The sequence below is a fragment of the Mastomys coucha genome, unplaced genomic scaffold (genome assembly GCF_008632895.1).
Source record: "Mastomys coucha isolate ucsf_1 unplaced genomic scaffold, UCSF_Mcou_1 pScaffold15, whole genome shotgun sequence".
NCBI lineage: Eukaryota > Metazoa > Chordata > Mammalia > Rodentia > Muridae > Mastomys > Mastomys coucha.
The window spans coordinates 28,995,032-29,014,877 of NW_022196897.1; the positions used below are offsets into that span (position 1 = coordinate 28,995,032).

A 19,846-nucleotide genomic window follows, 5' to 3' on the forward strand; every position below is an offset into this window, starting at 1 on the left:
ATACTTCTTACTACTTTTCTACATTTTACTTTTTTACTTTCTTTCTTTTTTATTGGTAAAGGGGCATTAAGCAGGTCATAGATATAATCCTTTACATAATGATTATAAGCTTTGTGGAGATATGATCCTGGATAGAGATCCTGACCTTTTGAGTAATTAATGCAATGCCTAGTATAGTTATTTAAATCTTGGATCCTAGATTATTAGTGTGTACTATAAATTTATAATACTGCAAAAGACTATTTATTTAAGATCTTTATTTAAAATTTTATTACACTTAGATTTCTAGGTTATAGAAATACATTATAGAGAATGAATGAAAGAATGAATGAATGAAACTATGAATACCCTAGGCACAGCAACGGGCTCATACTCTTTTCTCAACTGTAGGAAATGTAGTTAGAAAAATATTTGGCACATTGTTAAATACATGACTTCAAAAATATCCAAAAATGCTAGCACATAGGCTGTGCTGAAGATACCTGTAACTGAGATTTTTCAGTGTTATGCAGGGTTTCAGAAACATTCACATTCAGTCCAAACATTGGTGGGCAGTGACTGTCAGGAGGGCAAGCAGCAGCAGACACTGCCCTTGGGCTGCTAGAGGGCATTTTAAATGCAAGTATTTAAGAAGTCATATGAGCTATGCAGCAGTTCATTAGAAAGTTAGCTTCAGATATTTCTGTACAGCTGTAGGCTGACAGGAGCCCCCAGTGCATTTCAGGTGTTCTACTCTACACTGTAGTTGATCTGTAGGCCAAGCATATTGCATGTGCTTCTGGGCTACAGTATTTTTCAAGTCATAGTACATTTGTCAGAATGTGCCTATCAAAAGGCAAGAGCAATATGTGTTCTTGCAAAACACAGAAACATCAAAAATCACTTTAGGTGATTTTAACTTTCTTCTAGAAAAAGGAGACGTAAGGGTCTGTTATTCAAATATTCATGCTAGATCAGATAAATGGGTGAAGGGGGCATTGGAATGTTCTAGATCTTAAAAGACTCAGATCTTTGAATGCCCTTAATTGATAGTGCACAGATGCTTGGAGAGGTAGAAAGAATTTCAAAAGGGCATTTTTCACAAATGTTCCAGAATAGGTTTGGGAGAAGTTTTAGAAATACTGTGTTTAGGTGGCAGAGCTCTATAAGGAAAAGAAAATGTGTGGGAGTGTGTCAAGAACAACAACAAAAGTTCATGAAAAACAGTAACTGTTCTAACAATAGAACAGCCACAAAAGAAACAAATAGTAAATACTTTAATGTGTGGTCAAAAGTATAAAAAATGGAAGATTAATGAATATGATGTTCAAAATGACTGAACTATATATTTGCTTGGTGCTTGCATACATAAATGTATATTTTGCCTATAAATTGAAAACTTGGAATATTATTGTCAATATAGAGAAGGATAAGTACTGTAGTTCTACTAATGATGTGGATCACAGCATGATCCTAGCATGTTAAATGTCTAAACCCTAGCTTCATGGTCAATTCAAATCTACTCATAGCTTAAAGAAGCTCTCAGAAATCTAGACTGTGAGTGAAAAGCTTTTGGTCTCTCTTAAAAACTGACAAAAATCTCATTTATTTCACAAACTATACAACTTGACAAAATGTCCATGTTAAAAAAAATAGGGTAAAAGTTAATAAAAGGCTTTTAATAAGATGTATAAATGTACCCATGGTGCACATTCCAAGGCACAGTCACATAGGAAATGCCACTGAGGTACGAAAATAACATCTGAACATTACATGTTCTCAAAATTCAAAATTATGAAAATTACCTTTATAAAAGAATAGAAAAGATAATAAAATTCTTGGCAACTAAAGTACACCAGATTTAACTAAAAATAGGATTAGTCTGACATGATTTTTAAAACTATATCTGTAAAGATTACAGATAGAAATCAAAGGAATAATATAATAATTTTAATATATTTAAGTGATTAAGACAAAAATAAACAGACACACTAAAACAAAAGGCAAACATGAAAAGAAACAATTGGGACATCTGAAAATAAAAATAATTCTTGGAAATACAAGTCGAAAGAATGAGGTACACTGAAGTATTGAATTATATTTTAAAATTAGCTTTCCATTGAGTTTCTATAGGCATTTTCATATATCCTTAGTATAGTTAATTCACTCCTTGTATGCATCCATGAATAAACCATTAATCCTCAGTATTTACGCCCTCTTCCTTCATATTGAAAAATAATATTTCAAGCAGATGTACCCCAAGTGGGAGGGAGTCATGCATAAGGATACTTAGAGAATTGGAAAGAGAAAAATAGGGGGTTGGCTATGATAATATTTCACTGTATACATGAAATGAATTCATGAAAACTAAACTTAAAAACTAATGTTGGTTAAACTAAAAAATCTAAAGAGATTACCATATCTACATACTAGAGGGTGAAAAGAAATGTAAATGATAACCATGGAGATAGAAATAAATATTACAAAGACATGGTAGCAGAAAATATGGAAAAGTCATATTGAAATAATTCCTAAGTATATGTGAGTCATAAGATTCAAGGAGAACTATAACCAGCTCACAAGCAATACACAGCAGAAGGGCAGAAATAGTAAGAACTAATTCTTGAATCAGATTTGACCTGCAAAAATTCACAATATTAAATCAAAAGAAATAAATCTACTTCTCCAGTAAAGGGATGTGAGCTTTTAGAAAGTAGTATGCTCCCTTCATCAAATGGAGAGTTATACAGAGGGTAAGGGGCCAGCAAAATGTTGCAGGAAAACTCAGCATTGCCCTGAAACTGAACGCAAGAAGGAAGCTTCGAGAGGGCAGAAGCATGGCAGTTGCTTAGAGGTGTTAATAACAGTGTTTGTCCATATCTAGGGAAAACAAAATCTCTGAGATGCTTGGACAACAATTATGTAGGAGGGGTTTTGAGGGAAGAAAATTTATGAATTTATAGTCTTCAGTAGATGGGTAGAATAGAACACTTCTATTATACATTTTCTGACAATAGTGAAGACTCCAAGAATAAGTCTGATGATTGTAAGCAGAGCTAAGCTCTGTTGATGGCAGTCTATGCATGTGTGAGTACTGATATAATAAAACTTGAGAGGTGAAAACTGAAATCACTGAGCTTCTGTCTGCTGTTCTTACTGCTGCTATTATAACTGCTATCAATATTAATATTTATTATTGTTATTGTTATTATTATCATTTACATTTTAGTGAAGTAAAATTTTTCAGACCTAAAGAATGACATCATGTCTAAAAGTAGCAGCTCCTCCTGGCAGCAAATGTGATTGGAATTAAAACAAGTCCATGTTCAATTCCACCCTAAAGCTAGTAAACACTATAGTCATATTAGTAAGCTCAAAAAATGATTAAAGGAATTAGCTTCAGTGAAGAATATAAAATTCAATAAAAATTTGGTAGATAAATGTTTATTAGCTCATATACAATCATATTACAGTAAAAATACACATGGATGAATTATCTCATGCAAATTAAACTTTCCATGTCCTAGAAGGCTACATTTCTGGAAATTTTCTTCTATGCTGAGTGTGTGTGTGTGTGTGTGTGTGTGTGCATGCACATGCCTAAAATCACTCCAAGGGAACATGTGTGAAAATATTTTATTATGAGACAATATCCTTTTGAAAGTAAATATCATTTTAATTTAATATGCTGTGCAAATTACATCTTTTTTTGTGATACTGATCCTAACACGGAAATAATTTATTGAAGCTATGTGTCGGCAGAAGGAATCTATTACATAGCATACTTTGTAATCAGTTTCATTATTGCTACTTTGAAAGTTTAGACCTTTTAGAGCAAAGGGTCTGTAAAGCACATAGAGACTTTTAGGGCAAATAGTGTGGGAAAGGGCTCCTGTGTCCATGTTCCATGATTTGTTGGAATAGATCAGACCACAATTCTGGTCTATTCAGGCATTTCCCTTTCTTTTCATACACAGAGAAAGCAACACATAAGGCATTATTGCACATACTTGAAATATCACGTACTTGGGAGACTAAAGTAGGAATGTTTCAAGTTTGAGACCAGATTAGGAATAGACTTCCATATCTGGAGGAAATGGTGACACAGTTAAAATAAAGTATTTAGAAGTCAATGTGAATTATATATCCAAGAAATCATTCTTAGCGTTACCAAAACTATCTGCTGCTTTCTGTAATATGCCCTAAATGAAGCTAGACACAGTTATGTTTATAAAGTATATTCTGTTCCTGTTTGTTATGATGTGTCTTAATGATTAAATCCTGAGCACCACAGATATCAGATAAATAATCTTGCTACTGGTACTTCACTTTCAGTTTTGTACATGGCTTTATAGACTTCACTCTCATCATTTTAGCTAAAGACTTCTTCGCATATAAAAATAATATGAAAAATTCCAACAAACTATTATGAATCATTATACTGTTCAGATATGGTTGTATATTTGTGGTCAAGAGTATGCATTGGCATGACATAGGCTGGCCCACTTTAAAAAAAAAAATGTTTCCATGGGAGCTAGAGAGTTGGCTCAGTGGTTAAGAGCACAGGCTACTCTTATGAAGCGCCTGAGTTTTGTTCTCAGAATCGTGCCACGTGGCTCACATCTGCATGCAACTCCAGCTGCATGGTGATCCAATGCCTCTGGGGTTCTTGAAACCTGCACTAACACCTACCCACATACAGATACATGTACACACAATTAAAAATAGTGAAGTTTTATAAAGAGATTGTGAGCTTGTAATATTTTCAGGTGTCCATCCACAAGAGGGAAGTTATGTTGAGCCTCATTCAAGCATAGTAGCTTGCTCATGACAATTAGGATACATTTACAGAACACAGTACTTGTCCTTATTTGTGAAGTTTCATTACAAGAGGAAGACAGCATCAGTGAGAGCTTCAAAACTACATTGTATCTAATCTGTGACAGTGACATATAAAATGATAGGCACATATGCCACTGCAGCATCCATAGACAACCATCAACTGAAGCATTCTGAAGCTTTGTTATGTAAATATATTTTGAAGGAATGCGGAAAAAGAGGAATGAACTTAGGGCATTGATCACTACTGGGCAGACTTAGGCATTCAATATATTCATTCACTCCTTTGTTTGTTATATTTCTTGAGGCCATGATGGTTTAGAAGTTTCTATATAGACCATGATGACTTTGAGTTTACAGCTATCCAGATATTCCTTTCAAGCACAAGGATAAGGAATATACCACTTCTCTAAGCACATGAACTAGAGCCTAGCAAGGACTCAAAGAGGTCATTTTAAAGTGACTTAGTAAATTAGACTAGCATTAATATTAACCTACTAATAGAACCAGAGAACAAATGAATGAAAAGTGCAGTTAATTAATTAGAAAGACAGTTTCCTAACTATATTTAGGCTGGCTTGTCTTTCCTGACTAATACAGATGTAGAGGCTCACAGCCATCCATTGAACTGGATTGGCTGTTGGAAATGCATGTATTTCCTGTTCAACTCTCATGAGAGTAACGAGTTATGTTATGTGTGTGTGTGTGGGGGGGGGGGGTGCATCACATGCACATTGTGTGTGTGTTCCTGTGTTTGCATGTCTGAAGGCCAGAGAATATTTGTTTGATAAGCCTTATTCATTTGAGATAGAGTTCCTCACTGAGCCTGCAGCTGGGCAGGTGGCTAGCAAGTCCAAGTGATTTTCCAGTTTCCACCCTCCATATCTCTGGGATTACAGGTACATGTGGCCAACAGTGCTGGGGTACTATCTCAGGCTGCATGCTTAAGCAGAGTGGGACCCTACCTACTAAGCCATCTCTTCAGCTCAGGTTATTTTGATTGTAGTTCTTTATATAGAAAAGTAAACCCATTTCAGAAAAAAAATACTTTTCAAAATTATCCTTAAGATAGCAAAATACAAATAAGAATATATAAAAATGTTGAATGAAATTAATAGACTATGTCAATATTCATCTATTAATTCATTTATTCATCTATATGGCTATCCATCTGGAGAAATTTATAATATACCAAATAAAGATACATAAATTTCTTATATCATGAAGGGATTTCATAAAACTATTGCTTTCCAATGTAAGAGGAAATGAAAATTGATACACCAAAAATAATAATTATAGACTCTCATCACAATTAAATAATATAAATAACATTTTTATGTGAACAGAAGAAATTAATAAGTAATTGATTTATATTCTTGCATGTACAAATTATTTGAGAACTGATCATTAACTAATGTTATAGTAAATAACTTTTGTAATTGCATGACACTTGAAATGGCTGTTAGAAATGTTCAATGTTGCACACACTCTTTTTCCTATTTTACTAATACAGTTTTATCACACTTTTTGGAAAACCCTGATATAACCAGATCTTGCATTAGCATGTGTATGTAATGTTATTTTCTATAAGTGTGTATAAGTATGCTGGTAGTTCATTTCAATACTTTACAATTTTTGGATTATGTCTATGTTCTAGTTAGGGAGAAGTCAAGAGAAATGCATAACTTCAGAAACTTAATCAACAATACTTAAAAATTTTATAAATTATTTTATATTTTTATCATTTATTTTAAAAATTAGAAGTAGCAGTATGAAAACATATCTGTAAGCTAAGGATGGCTGACATTTTAATAGTGAAATAGGTAAGGCAGAATGACTACTCTCTTTCTGTTCACAATTGACTATGTCATATAGATGTGAATTTTCTACTTGCTGAGGGTCCCTTAGGTCTCAAATCTCTTAGGGCAAAAAATATGTCTTTTCACCTTCAAATCTGCCCTTGAAGCCTTGCCAGATAATTAAGAGAAGTCATCCAGACCACACTTGTGACTCCATGCCTTAATTTCAGTGATCTTAGATATGCGCAAATTCTGAACAATTTTCATGCGCAAAATGAGCATGATCCAGTGAGTCAAATATGTAACAATTTTCAGGTACACATGATGCTAACATTTGGAGGTCATGAACTGAGAATTTGAGAATGTGAGGTGAAAAGAGCCTTTTATTCTGTAGTTAGATATGGTAGTATCTCTCAGGATTCTATAGGGACGAGGAGCACTGTCGCTCAGCTGCTGCAAAGGGGATATAGGTGCCATACTTGGGAACCCTTTAAAGACAAACTGTGATAAAATTTTTCTTTTTTTATTGGAAGCAGGCATGACTGCACATACCCTTAATCCCAGCACTTCAGAGGTAAATGTGGGGAAATATCTTTGAGTTTGAATCCATCCTGCTCTAGATAGTGAGCCCAGTCCAGGCAGAGCTACAGCCATGGGGATTACATAGTTGGGAGCTCCACAGAGCAACTCATCTAAAAAAATGAAAAGGAATGAAGGCAGGCAAACATGTGCCATGACCATCTGATGGCAGGAGAAAACAGAAGTCACTGTTTTACCTCCAGTCATAGCTACACGGACACAAAACTAATAAACCTATGTAAAAATACTGCGTATAAGAAAACCAGTCTACTAAGCTCTGCTCATTGACATTGAAATCAATGACAAACTACATTGACAGAAATTACTGACACAATGGATACATCTGAACCAAATATGGAAAGAGCCTCTTTTCAAGATGTTACCTCAACAAGAAAAACTGCCATTAACCTGGATAAATACAAGGTGTTAATGTGACAGCTTTTAAAAGAATAATAAATTGAACATTGAGAAAATGAAAATTTTAAGAAATATTGTAAATGTGCCTGTCCTACCTATTTTGTTTGTTTGTTTGTTGTGAATTTGACACAATATAAAATGTATGTAAAGAAAACTGCATTGAGCTAATGCTTCCATCTGTCTTTCTATGGTAATTGGATAATATGGGAAGGACACTCCACTATGCCAAGTGTCACTTGGGCAGGTGGTCCTGGGTTGTTTATGAAAGCAGACTGAGTAAGTCAGAAGGAGCCAGTAAACAGCACTTCTCCAAGATTCCTTTCTGCCTCAGTTCATACATCTGGTTTCTGGTGGAGTTCTTTTTCTGACTTTCTTTCATGATGGACTGAAATCTGACAGGACTTATAAGCCCTGTCCTTTACAGACATGTGCTTTTAACCTCTGTGACATTCTCCAACCACTGATGTTTTATAGGAATTTCAAGGACATCTGTGGCTGGGTCATTTCTGACCTGCACTTCTTGTTTGTATAAGAAGCACCTGGAGGGAGGGGGTCAATAATAGCTCTAGGGAAAGTTTCCACAAACCTGACTACATATTAAAGTCATTGGGACATAAGATACAGACTGTTGACCCTGTAGCCCCTGGAGATTGAAAGGCAATTTCAGTGTGAGAGTGCTGACAAAAACCTGCTGGTCTACCACAATCATCCAACCATGAATGAGCATTAATCTCTGCAGAGATAAGCCATCATATTTGTGCTGATTTTTTGTGTGTGTGTGTGTAGATATACAGGCTTTACTTTAACAAATTGAATTTGTACAGCATGTGGAAATCAGACCTCAACCTATTTCTTCAGCGTAATCATCACATGAATTGCCTTCCCTAAAAAACAGATATTTGAATTTCTCCCCTAATCTACAGGACTGAAATCTTTTGGGGAAAGTAGATGTGAAATCGTCTGGGGTGTTCACTGTACCAAATACTGTGCATGATGCTGAGCCTTATACAGGACAATAGAAAAGACAGAATTAGATCAAAGCATCAATAGCTGTTTTTCATAATTGTCTTTCACTATCTAGTCTCAGCTCCTCACCTGCTACAGAATGGACCTGGATAGTCAATGAGGTTCTTATAACAAAAAATAAAATAAAATAAAATAAAATAAAATAAAATAAAATAAAAATAATGTCATATTCCTGTGAGGATACAAAAATTCATCTTAGAAAAGACTCCCTACCATTTTAAAGGAAAAATCATAAGAATATTTAAAGAGAAACTCATAGAACAAAGACCACAAAAGAAAGGGGTAGCCTATGTTATGGTTCAAAGCACATCTTCAACACACACAGGTAAAGACAGTCTTTTGATTTCTTTAAGTTCTGTAATTTTAATAATGATACTTATTATAGCATCAACCTGAGAATCAGAAAGAAAATTAAAAATCCAAAAGACAAAAGGAAAATAAGGTTTCTAACAGGCACAAATTTATCTTCTATTGATACTAGCTATCAAAAGAAACAGGTCATTTTTAAATCTTCATATATTAATAATTTATAATGAATAGAAGATAAAATAAAATTTAAAAATAAAAAAATACCAATATTTTTGTCACAACTTTAAATTTGGTGAAAATATGAATACATATGATGAGAACAGGATCTAGAAACAGTTAGGAAGTTTAGGGCAGAAACGAATGCTACACATCTCCATTGATTCCTTGGCCAGAATCTGGAATCTATGGTTGGCTCTGTTCTGACCACCAGCCAGGAATGCCAAAGAGATCTCTACTCTCTGCTTCTCTGCTTTATCTTCTTCTTCATTTGTCATTTGTTTCTGTTTATTTCACCCTCTACCTGGACACAATATGGGAGAATGGTACTCAAACTGGCCAAGTGAGCTAACAAGTATGCTCCTTTGTGTGTCATATCAGCTGTAGATATGGTAGCCCTATATACATACAGTGGCATCCTGGCTTCCAGTTGGCTACATCTATATGAACTACACAGGAGCTTTCTTTTCTGTGGCTTAATATCTCACCCAAAACTCATTCTTGTCTTCCAAAGCACAAAAATTTCATTCTTGAATTTGTGATTTAAAAATCTAGAAAACATTGGCTAAGGAGCCTGGTGGTGACTCTGGTGGCATTTGTTTTGTCCAGCATCTTAGTTCTCAAAATTGTGCACATAAGAGAGGGACATTCTGCACTGCTCTCAAGGACTCTCCACTTGAGAATCATATGGAGTGGTGAAGTTTATATGAATCTCTAACAATCACATTAGGTAAAAGTTATTAAAATGCTCTCTGCACTATTTAGAGAGACTACTTTATCATTAATAATAAAACCATCATTCTGAATAACCTCAGTGTTTTATAGATGGAATTTTTGAATAAGGATATATCATGAAAATACCACTTAACAGAATCCCCTCAAATTTCATAATATTTTGAGAAATATACCCATGATATTTTGTCACACATGCAAGATGATAACAAATTCAGGTGTATGAGAAGTGAGTTGAATTGATACACTATAGTGATATAGCTTAAATTATTATAGTGGTTTTTCACAGAGGTATACAGTTCATGATTTATAAAATAATTCACTTTTTTTACTATTATTTAGTTAAAACCTTAAAATTATGCTTAATAACCTTTTAATTTCCAGCTGTCACCAATCTTTGTGCATGGTGACATGATATTGTCATTAACTTCACATTTGGACTCCTCAATAAATTAAAAAATAATAATATAGAAACATTTCATGATATTTTAAGGAGGTTTATGATTTTGAATTGAGCTTTAATAACAAAGTACATCCAGGAAGCTTTGTGAGCACTCAGTTGAATGAGTGATGGGTTCAAACACTTCAAAAAACATTTGGTAGTTTTTTTCCCTACCTAGACTGAGAACAAAGATTCACTGAATTCTGTATGCACACTTGTGCTTTTAATGCACATCTTCATATTTAAATGCTCAGAACTTTCAGGTCGAGTAGTTAGTTATTCTAGCTTCCCCAGGTTTCTAAGGCCTTATTTGTTTGTTTGTTTCCTATTCTTTGAATCAATCTTTGATTAAACTAAGACAGTTTAAAGACATTTCATTTGTGCATTATTGTAATTTCTTCTTAGCGATTCTCCTTGCTTTCCCTCCATCCGTCCTCCTACGTCCTTTCCCTACCACCCTGTCCTCTTTTGTTTTTTTTTTTGCTATTACTTGCACCTCTGCTTCTCTTTTCCCATTTCCACTGAGAAGGAATATTACTCTAAGTTGTCAGTAGCTCCTAATCTAGTTACTTGATTTTGCATAATTTAAACCTGAAATTAATATTTTTCCATGTAAAACACTTGTTTAAACATACCATGGGTGTACCTTGGAGTCTAAGTGTAAACCACCTGCAGGTAGAGTCTTGTAAAAGGTCACACGTTTGGGAATTTGCTCTATTCAAAGTCTAAATGGAAGGAAGTCTAGTTATGATGACAAATGGAAGCAGGAGCCACATAGTCTACATGATAGGTGAAGGAGCATCAGTGGAATGCTGTTCCTTTTTCTTGTTAAGAATCAGTCTTTTTCACTTCAACTTCAGTAAAGGGATTTGTTATGTCACAGAAATAAATTTTTTCCTATATAGCAAGATTATTCCTCCTAGAGGGTCTTGCTTGTTCATCTTCTTATATAGAGATTTTGTTGTAAAATCAAGAAGAGTTGCTATTTTCAGGGACACAGCCTGAGTGATTCCTCAGGCTCTAATAGGTGATTTTACACCCATGCACATTTTATACATTAAGTGGATTCAAAGTGTTTTTTTTTTTAAATAGTACACAAAGATGGTAGAGAAAAGTGAATAGAGAAAAAAGATAGAGGAAGGATTGGAGGAGAAAGAATGACTGGTAGATTTTATCAAAACACATGACAATATATGAAAAATTCAAACAATAAAAGAAAAAATGTATTTCTTGATTTATGTATTTACATTTTCTTCTGGGGGAAGGGTGTAGAGAATCAACAAGGGAGATGGTAGGAAGGTCAATACAAGAGGATAAAGGAGGATGTACAAATAATACTAAAGTTGTGTAATAAAACCACAAGGAATCTTATTTCATATTTACCTAAAATCATGCAAAATCTATATTTGTATGCATATATATACATATACATGCATAATGTATATATACATATAAAGACACTTATATGCATACATATATACATACCTATGTATATATATGTGTGTGTGTGTATATATATATCATATATATATATATATATATATTCACATATGAATTTAGCTGCCTGTCAGATGCTGAATGTAAAGTCTTTATTCCTGAAACACACACACACACACTTAGGACACAGGACTCAGATAATTTGAGATAGATATAAACTGAAAGCCTTGTTACTGAAGTCTAGTTTTATGGTCCCAGAAACTGTTATACAAGCTGCCAAGGGAGGGAATCCATTCATAGTCCTACCCAACTGTAAGCCCTTTGAAACAAAACAGTGACTAGCATGTAAAGATATTTAAAAAGTGGTGTTAACCTGTTGGTGGTAACCAAATATTGTCTAATTGGATTTTAGGCCTAAAAACCATGAAAGAAAAAAAAAGACTCCTGCTAGAACCCTAGTCAAGTTCCTGGCTCTGATCAGGTCATGCACCGTGGAGAAGAAGCAACTGTCACTTCTTTGTTAGAGCAGCATAACTCCTAATTATATTCTAAATCTTATGTTTATGCACACAGGTAAGTGTAGCTACCAAGTCCAGTGAAAGGTTCTTTTTATAACAAATGGCGAGTATCATAGAAATCACAACTGGATACATTACAGGCATCAATAGATCAATTGTTGGGAGTCAAACCAAAATAGATACATTTATATTGCAGATCCTGTATATATTGGTCAGAGAACATCATTGAAAAGGAGATAAAATAATTATAAAGAGATAGGATTTTAGAAAATCTACAGTGAAAGAATCTTTCCTGGAAGCTTAAATAAATAAATAGAAAGAAGTTACATAAATAAAGCAATGGCAATATCTCTAGACATGCTAATATGGAAGGGGGAAACCTTCTCTTGCAGCACTGCCTACGCAAAGAATTACGTATAACTTATGACTGTGCAGAGAGAAATAGGAGTCTGGTTGATATTGTTGCTCCTCCTATGAGGCTGCACACCCCTTCAGCTCCTTCAGTCCTTATCTAACTCCTCCATTGGGGACCATGAGCTCAGTCCAATGGTTGGCTGCTAGCATCTGCCTCTATACTTTTCAGGCTCTGGCAGAGCCTCTCAGGAGTCAGCTATATTAGGCTCCTTTCAGCAAGCACTGCTTGGCATTCACAATAATGTCTGCATTGGTGACTGTACATGGGATAGATCATTCACCATCTAAATTGTCACAGTGTGTTTTTAATCCACTGATATGCTGGTAAGTCATGTGACTGCTTGTAAGAACTGATTTTTCTTAATGAATTAAATGATTTATTTTGGCTAACAGTTGTAAAGCAGATTCAGTCTATCAAGGCCCTTAAGGCATGGGAAACCCATAAAACAGGATATAACACATGACAACAGAAGAAAGTTCCTGGGAGATTTTTTTAAATATTTAGAGCCGGATGTTAATTACATGCCATTATTAAAACAAAATTGTTATGAATTTATTTATATTTTTGAAAATATATAAATGACAAAAATAACATTGATATTCCTAAGTTTGTAGCAAATTTACTGTCTTAATCATGAATGAACATTTGCGTATTCCATGGGTATACCATAAATACCACCTACTAGTGTAGTTCAGCATATCTTTCCCTGATTTTACCATTCAAAGAGTAAGGTTGGCATGATGACAGTCACTATAATGGGGTTATACATAGCACCAAAGAATCAAATACCAACTCAGAGCTTCTTGTAGCAAGGAATGTTAGATACTAGGACATCATCATTTAAACCTAATAGGTATGTGTGCCCTCAATCAAGATATCCACGGAAATATGACATTACTTGCCCCTCATGTGTACAACCCAAATCAATGCCAATCTGGAAAGACTGACTTTTAATTTAAAATACACCTGTATTCAGAAGTATTGATTGACTTCATGCTCTCAAGTGCGTGCCTAAAGGTTCCATCTCAATTCTTCTATGTCTGAAGTATGGAAAGCATTGGACTCTTACACATTGTCTAAAGATTAATTTAAAAATATGCATGCAATAATCCTTCCAGTACCACTGCTTCTTACCTCCTTGGAGGAACACAAGCTTACTGGTATAATTATTTTTGAATATTATTGAAGTGTTAGCTAATCCTCACCTTCCCCTTTAAATTTGTAGAAATTAAAGTCAATATAAATAAAAATGTCCTGGCTAAACCTAGCAACCTCTTCCCCAGATTAGAACAAAGATATATAAAGATCTCAGATTTATATATATATTCAGGGCCACTATATACATGTATGTGTGTGTGTGTGTGTGTGTGTATGTGTGTGTTTGAAGCTATTTCTTTTTTGTTTTTGTTGGTTTTTTTTTTTTTTTTTTTTTTTTTTTTTTTTTTTTATTGAGACAAAGTTTCACTGTGTAGCCCTGGCTTGTCCTGGAAATTACTCTGTAGACCAGGCTGGCCTCGAACTCAGAAATCTAGCTTCCTCTGCCTCCCACGTGCTGGGATTAAAAGCAAGTGCCACCACTGCCCGTCTTGAAGCCATTTCTTATCTGATTTATGACATTGGTTGTATGATATCTCTATATTTATTGGTCCCATGTTGTTCATAACCCTTATTATATATTATCAATGAAAAAAAAAACAAAAGAGGATAGGAAGCAGAATTCATTAGTGTCATATTCATGTAGCAGCTGACATAATTAACTTTTGGACCACACGATTATTCTGTAGGAAAAGGAAGATCGTACAGCCCTGCTTTACTGGCTAAGCTGCAGCCAGTCCACATAGAGCATGTGTTTGCTCCATGTTTATGCAGTGACTTTCATATAGCAACGTCCTGTGACACTGTTCTTTCTTTCTCACATCAATGTGTGCTATTCTTTCTCCATATGCACAGGCCAAGAGCTCAAAATGTGCCGAGAATCATGGTGACTTCATTCAGCTAACATGTCTAACAAAGACATTTTAAGCAAACAGGAAATGAATCCTCTAAAACAGATGTTTAAATTGAGGAATTAAAATTTTCTTTAACTGCTATCATTGATACTAAAACCTGGCATTACATTAAAATACACAGTGTATTAAAATAAAATACATTTGACATATACACATATGTATCTCTGCACATACATAGTATTATTTGGTTAGACTCTGTGTGGTAGTGGGGGGGGTTACTGGCAGTGTCCTATGCATGGTAAACAAGCATTTCAGCTCTGTGCCACAGGGCTAGTCATAACTGCTTTTTATTTCTAATAAGTGTATTCTATATTCCTCATTTGTGGCTTTTTCTCCTCTCTCTCTTTACCCTTAAGGGCAATATTTTCTAGTAGCAATTTTTAAAATTGCTTTCCCTGAACTGAAATATTTCTTAGAAAATGGGTTTAATTTTATTATATTTTAATACACACTTGACAACTGGTAATTTACACAAATCCAAATGTACAAAAGGAGAGGAATTACATTTGCAACTTTGTCAACAAATCTTCCCCTTTTTTGAAAATGCAAAATCCAGTCAAATGTGACTGAGAAGGATACCATCAATGAAAATTTTTGGCAGTCAGAATCCTATGGTTCTACAGAAATTCACAATTGATACTTACTACTTCTTCTCAGCATAGATTATTTATTGCTCCCAGAATGTGACATATACACGCTAACACAAAACATACCCTGTAGTTTGCTCCAAATATCAATCGAAACACAGTTTTGTGTTGTAATTTTAGTCATGATGGCTCTAAGATTAGTAGTGAACAAAAGAGTGTCTATTTAGTCTAACTGCTGCCTCCTAACACAGTCTGCTCTGTCTGGATCCATTTATTTCAGCTGATGATATTGTAACTCTTTCATGAATTAGATGTGTTCTGAAGCAGTCATTGAAAGTCGTGTTCAAAGAGCTGCAATGAAAGTACAATATCTGTTTTCTTGACTTCTACTCATATAGAAATAGCTGATGAGGGAAGTACAGTGCCGGTACTGCATACTGTACCTGACACGTTTCCTAAAGCATTACCCGTTCACAACTTACCACAGGATGCCACCTCATCTGTCTGGTCCCCACAGTCATCCTCTCGGTCACAGAGCCATGCTGTGGGAATGCAGCGCCCATTTCCACAAGAGAATTGGTCAGCCTGACAGGTCCTGGCTATAAAGATCAATTTATATGCAAAGAATCAATTCACAGACTTTTTGAGTAAAGTCACATGCAATATCGGTTTTACAATAAAGGTTATGTTTATGTTAGCTCATTCTTAAGTTTTGATATTTTAATTTAGTTATATCTCTCCCTTCCCATTCCATCTTCCAAACTCTCTCATTTACTCCCTCCCACTCTGCTTTCAAGTCATGGCTTCTTTTTGTAAATTATACATATTTTTAAAGTAAATTTTTACTTAAATCTTTGTAACACTAGCTATCTCTCTGCTCTGAAATACAAACATGTTGCCTTTCAGTGAAAATAGCCATTAAAATATTTCTGGAAAACTTCCACAAATGAAGAAAACCCATTATTTTAAAAATTCACCAGATATATGATTATAAAATTTTATTGAATTAAATTTCATTCAACTTGGTATTAAAAAAATCATATCTAGCATTTGCTGCTGCCAAACTAAGAAGCTGTTTTCCAGTAATGCCGAGAAACTGTGAGCACACCTCAAGATACCTAGGTTCTAATCCTGGCTCAGAATTGTACCTTTCATCTGACATATCCTCTGTGTACTTAATTCTTCATTGCTAGTGAACTCTCTACGTGAAGTGAGAATATAATATAAAAATATTTTCTATATCATACATTTGGCCTAAGACTTTATATGTACTTCTTGTATAGCTGTATACATTGAAGCATAACTTCTTTGATCATTATGCTCAAAACATTGCTTTGGACTCGTCTAAGGGCTGCAATGAACACAAATATGCAAAATGGCTTGTGCTAAGGAAAATCAGTAGGTTGAAGAAATGGGATTCAATAGGCGGCCCTTTGACTGTTCCCATTGGTCAGGCCAGCACTGCTGTGCTTCTGAGTGGTCTGATTTCTTGCTCTTCACCACACTGCAGGCCTGTGGGTGCTCTTGTGTACTAGTTACTTTTAATATTTAATTGTCACAAAACAAAACAAAACAACAACAGTTGGTGATATCTGAAGACAGTGAGAGACTGCTTAGGTTCTGAGTTTCCACACAGGAGAGGAGAGCCTGACATAATGACAAATTTCTTCTTCTCTAAGTAGAAGAAACATAAAGTCGTTTTTATTTGGTTGTTTAAAAAGTTTAACTTGAGTGCTAATGTTACCCTACATAGAAGTAATTTGAAATAATGTCTTTATAAAGGTACACACACACACACACACACACACACACACACACACACACACACGCAGAATTGTGACCAATATTAGTGAATATTTTGCAGTTACTCAAAATTCAGATTTTACTCTTTGGACTGATATCATAGACTGGAGGTACATTTCCTATAGTAATAGAACCTACAATTAGAGTAATTAGGAATGTTATTACAATTTGTATTTTATACAGATAAGGCCTTAAAATCAAATATTTTATATAATACCTATTTCCATTTTAGAAATGGATTATTTGTGTTGAATTAATACATTTTAAGTATTCTAATAAATGTGTGATGTTCTGAAGTTTTCATTGCTTAATTTTAAATAACATTAAATATTTCTAATTGCTTTTTAATTAGCTTACTTTACCAATGAAAGTCTTAGGTAATTTTATATAATTGTGTCAATTTTTATGAAGCATCAGAAACAAGGCAGAAGTATAATCCCAGATGCGGGCTTTTTATTTTTTTATTGGATGAAGAAGGCTAGGAATGTGAAGGAGATAAACAATTTCCCCTTATACATCTCTCTGTTGCTTCTGTGGTTATAGGCAATTATTTTTACCTTTTGTATTTTAAGAGAAATTTAACAAAGGCTCTTGTTTTCTACTGTTTTTTCTCCTTAATCTTTTCTCTCCCCTTTTTCTTATTGCCTTTAGTGTTCTTCCTTTTTTTCTCCATCTAATCTTTCTCTGTGCATTTCCCTTCCTCCTTCCTTCCTTTTGAATATTATTCTTTATTGATTTTAAAGAAAAACATCATCAGATGGCTTATCTACATTGAATTCCAATTTTGTATAATCATAATATATTAAATTTATGTAATCTACTGTCCTTTAACTTTATATTCTTGTTAATACAGTCTTTCCTATCAGTTTCTCTTTTGATTATAGTAAAGCTTTCTTAGATGAGCTGCTCTTATTAGAGAGATAATAAAAAGAACTTCTCAGACTAATTCATATAGTATATGATTTACCATTGTGACGGCAGGGGCAAGTGTGTGTGCCCTTCATTATCGCAGTGAAATTACAGGAACTGCTGTAGCCCATGACTCAGAATTTGCTATATAGTTATTGAAGATATTATGACTAAAAGTGCTGGAATTACTATCTCTTCTAATCGAGGAGAAAAACAATTTTCTTTCTCTGCCTGAGAAATTTAAATGATTTCAGATGTGAAAGATATTTTATCCCTTAAGTCTCTAAGTTTAGCCTTCCAGACATAACCAGATCGACAGAATTAGCACTTCCAAATCAATGTATTCACTAAGAGACAACACAGTGTTTTCTTTTTTAGGCCTCAGCTGCATCAGATGTAATTAGTTTGTTGGTGATGTTAGACTAGTGGCCCTGAAGGACTCTAATTTTATGGCAAATGGTACCCTAAAGAGGAACTTAGTGCCTTTTTCAAAATTGTTTATCTAGCAGTTGAATCGGAATTTCACTCTCACAGTATGAGTGTTTCAGCTCATTGCTGCTGCCATGTAGCTGAATGGAACCACGGAGTGTAAACACTGTAGGAGAAATCTCTTCAAGCAAAGCTGTCAGAAACATCACCTTTGCTGGGTTTGAATTAAAGCATTCTGTTCAGACAACACATACTGGCTTATTCCTGTAGTCCCAGAAGTTGCATGGAGGAGGCAGGAAGATGATAAATTAAAGAGTAGCCTGGCCTACATTATAAAATCCCAATTCAAAGAACCAAGGGCTGGGCATGTACCTCATTGGTACAACATTCAGATACCACATCGAAGATCTTGGATATTTTCTCCAGCATTATAAAAGAAGAGGGGGAAGTAACTCTTTTTAGTTTATCTTGTAAAAGGTCTAATTTTATTATATCAGTTATTTTAATGTAGTTGTACCTTCACATTTAGTAGTTCACATTTAATCAAAATTGTTGGATGATGTGAGGACGAGAATATTGTACAATATAATTATAGTTTACTGATGGAAGTAAATGATGGCTTAAGATTGCCTAGGTACAACTGTATGAATTATTAACATCACCTAGAAGAAACTGAAATCTAACTGCCATCCATTTAGGCCTCTGAAATTCTCTTAGAATTTGATAAAGGGAATTAGAGTTTGGAGGGAAAACAGCTGCTTTTTGCAGCTATGGCTGCTCCTCTTTGGACCCATGCATGTGGTGCCACTATTCTAGGTGACTTCTCTAACTTATTCCTAGTATTTAAGCCATCCCTGCCCCAACTCTATAAGCTGACAGTTGGTACTTACCTCCTGGCGAAAGGTTTCTATCACAAACAGAGGTTACCAACTATGATACATACGTGTTGATGTTTGGCAGCCACATCTAATTTATTTCTCTATATTTGCCACAGAATTTTGCTTCATATTATATAAGAAAAGTGAAATATAGGTTCACCTAAAGGACCATTGAGTCTTTCCCACACATCAACCTCCCTTGCACAGGCCTGACTCCTTGTTTTCTTTTCACCTCTGGGAATATTTTAAAGATTATACATGAATTTATAAGTGGCATATAGAATTTACAGTGCATATATCTTATAAACAATAATGCTTGTATTTTTAATTTTTACATAAGATATTTTGATAACTCCTCATTCCTTTTGACATTGGAGTATGAGATCATTCATTGTTACTACATGTGACAATATACAAATCAATCTAGTATTCTAGACATTTAAATTGAGTTGATTTGGGAGTATTTTAATTCAAACTGTCAGATAAAGACCTTCTCAGATTATTCCATGCCTGGGCATTCACT

General features: G+C 34.5%; 1 protein-coding gene across 7 annotated transcripts in view; it reads right to left on the reverse strand.

Annotated features, from left to right (window-relative positions):
- The window catches only part of Lrp1b (LDL receptor related protein 1B), a 1,939,581-nt gene that overhangs the window by 744,161 nt on the left and 1,175,574 nt on the right, over positions 1–19,846 (reverse strand). For 6 of the 7 annotated variants that reach the window (XM_031370139.1, XM_031370138.1, XM_031370142.1 and 3 more), the window contains one exon: positions 15,787–15,903. The exons of the other annotated variant lie outside the window; for it this stretch is intronic. In XM_031370139.1, the coding sequence (XP_031225999.1) occupies positions 15,787–15,903 (117 nt within the window). The remainder of the gene's footprint in view (positions 1–15,786; positions 15,904–19,846) is intronic. 7 annotated transcript variants of the gene reach the window in all.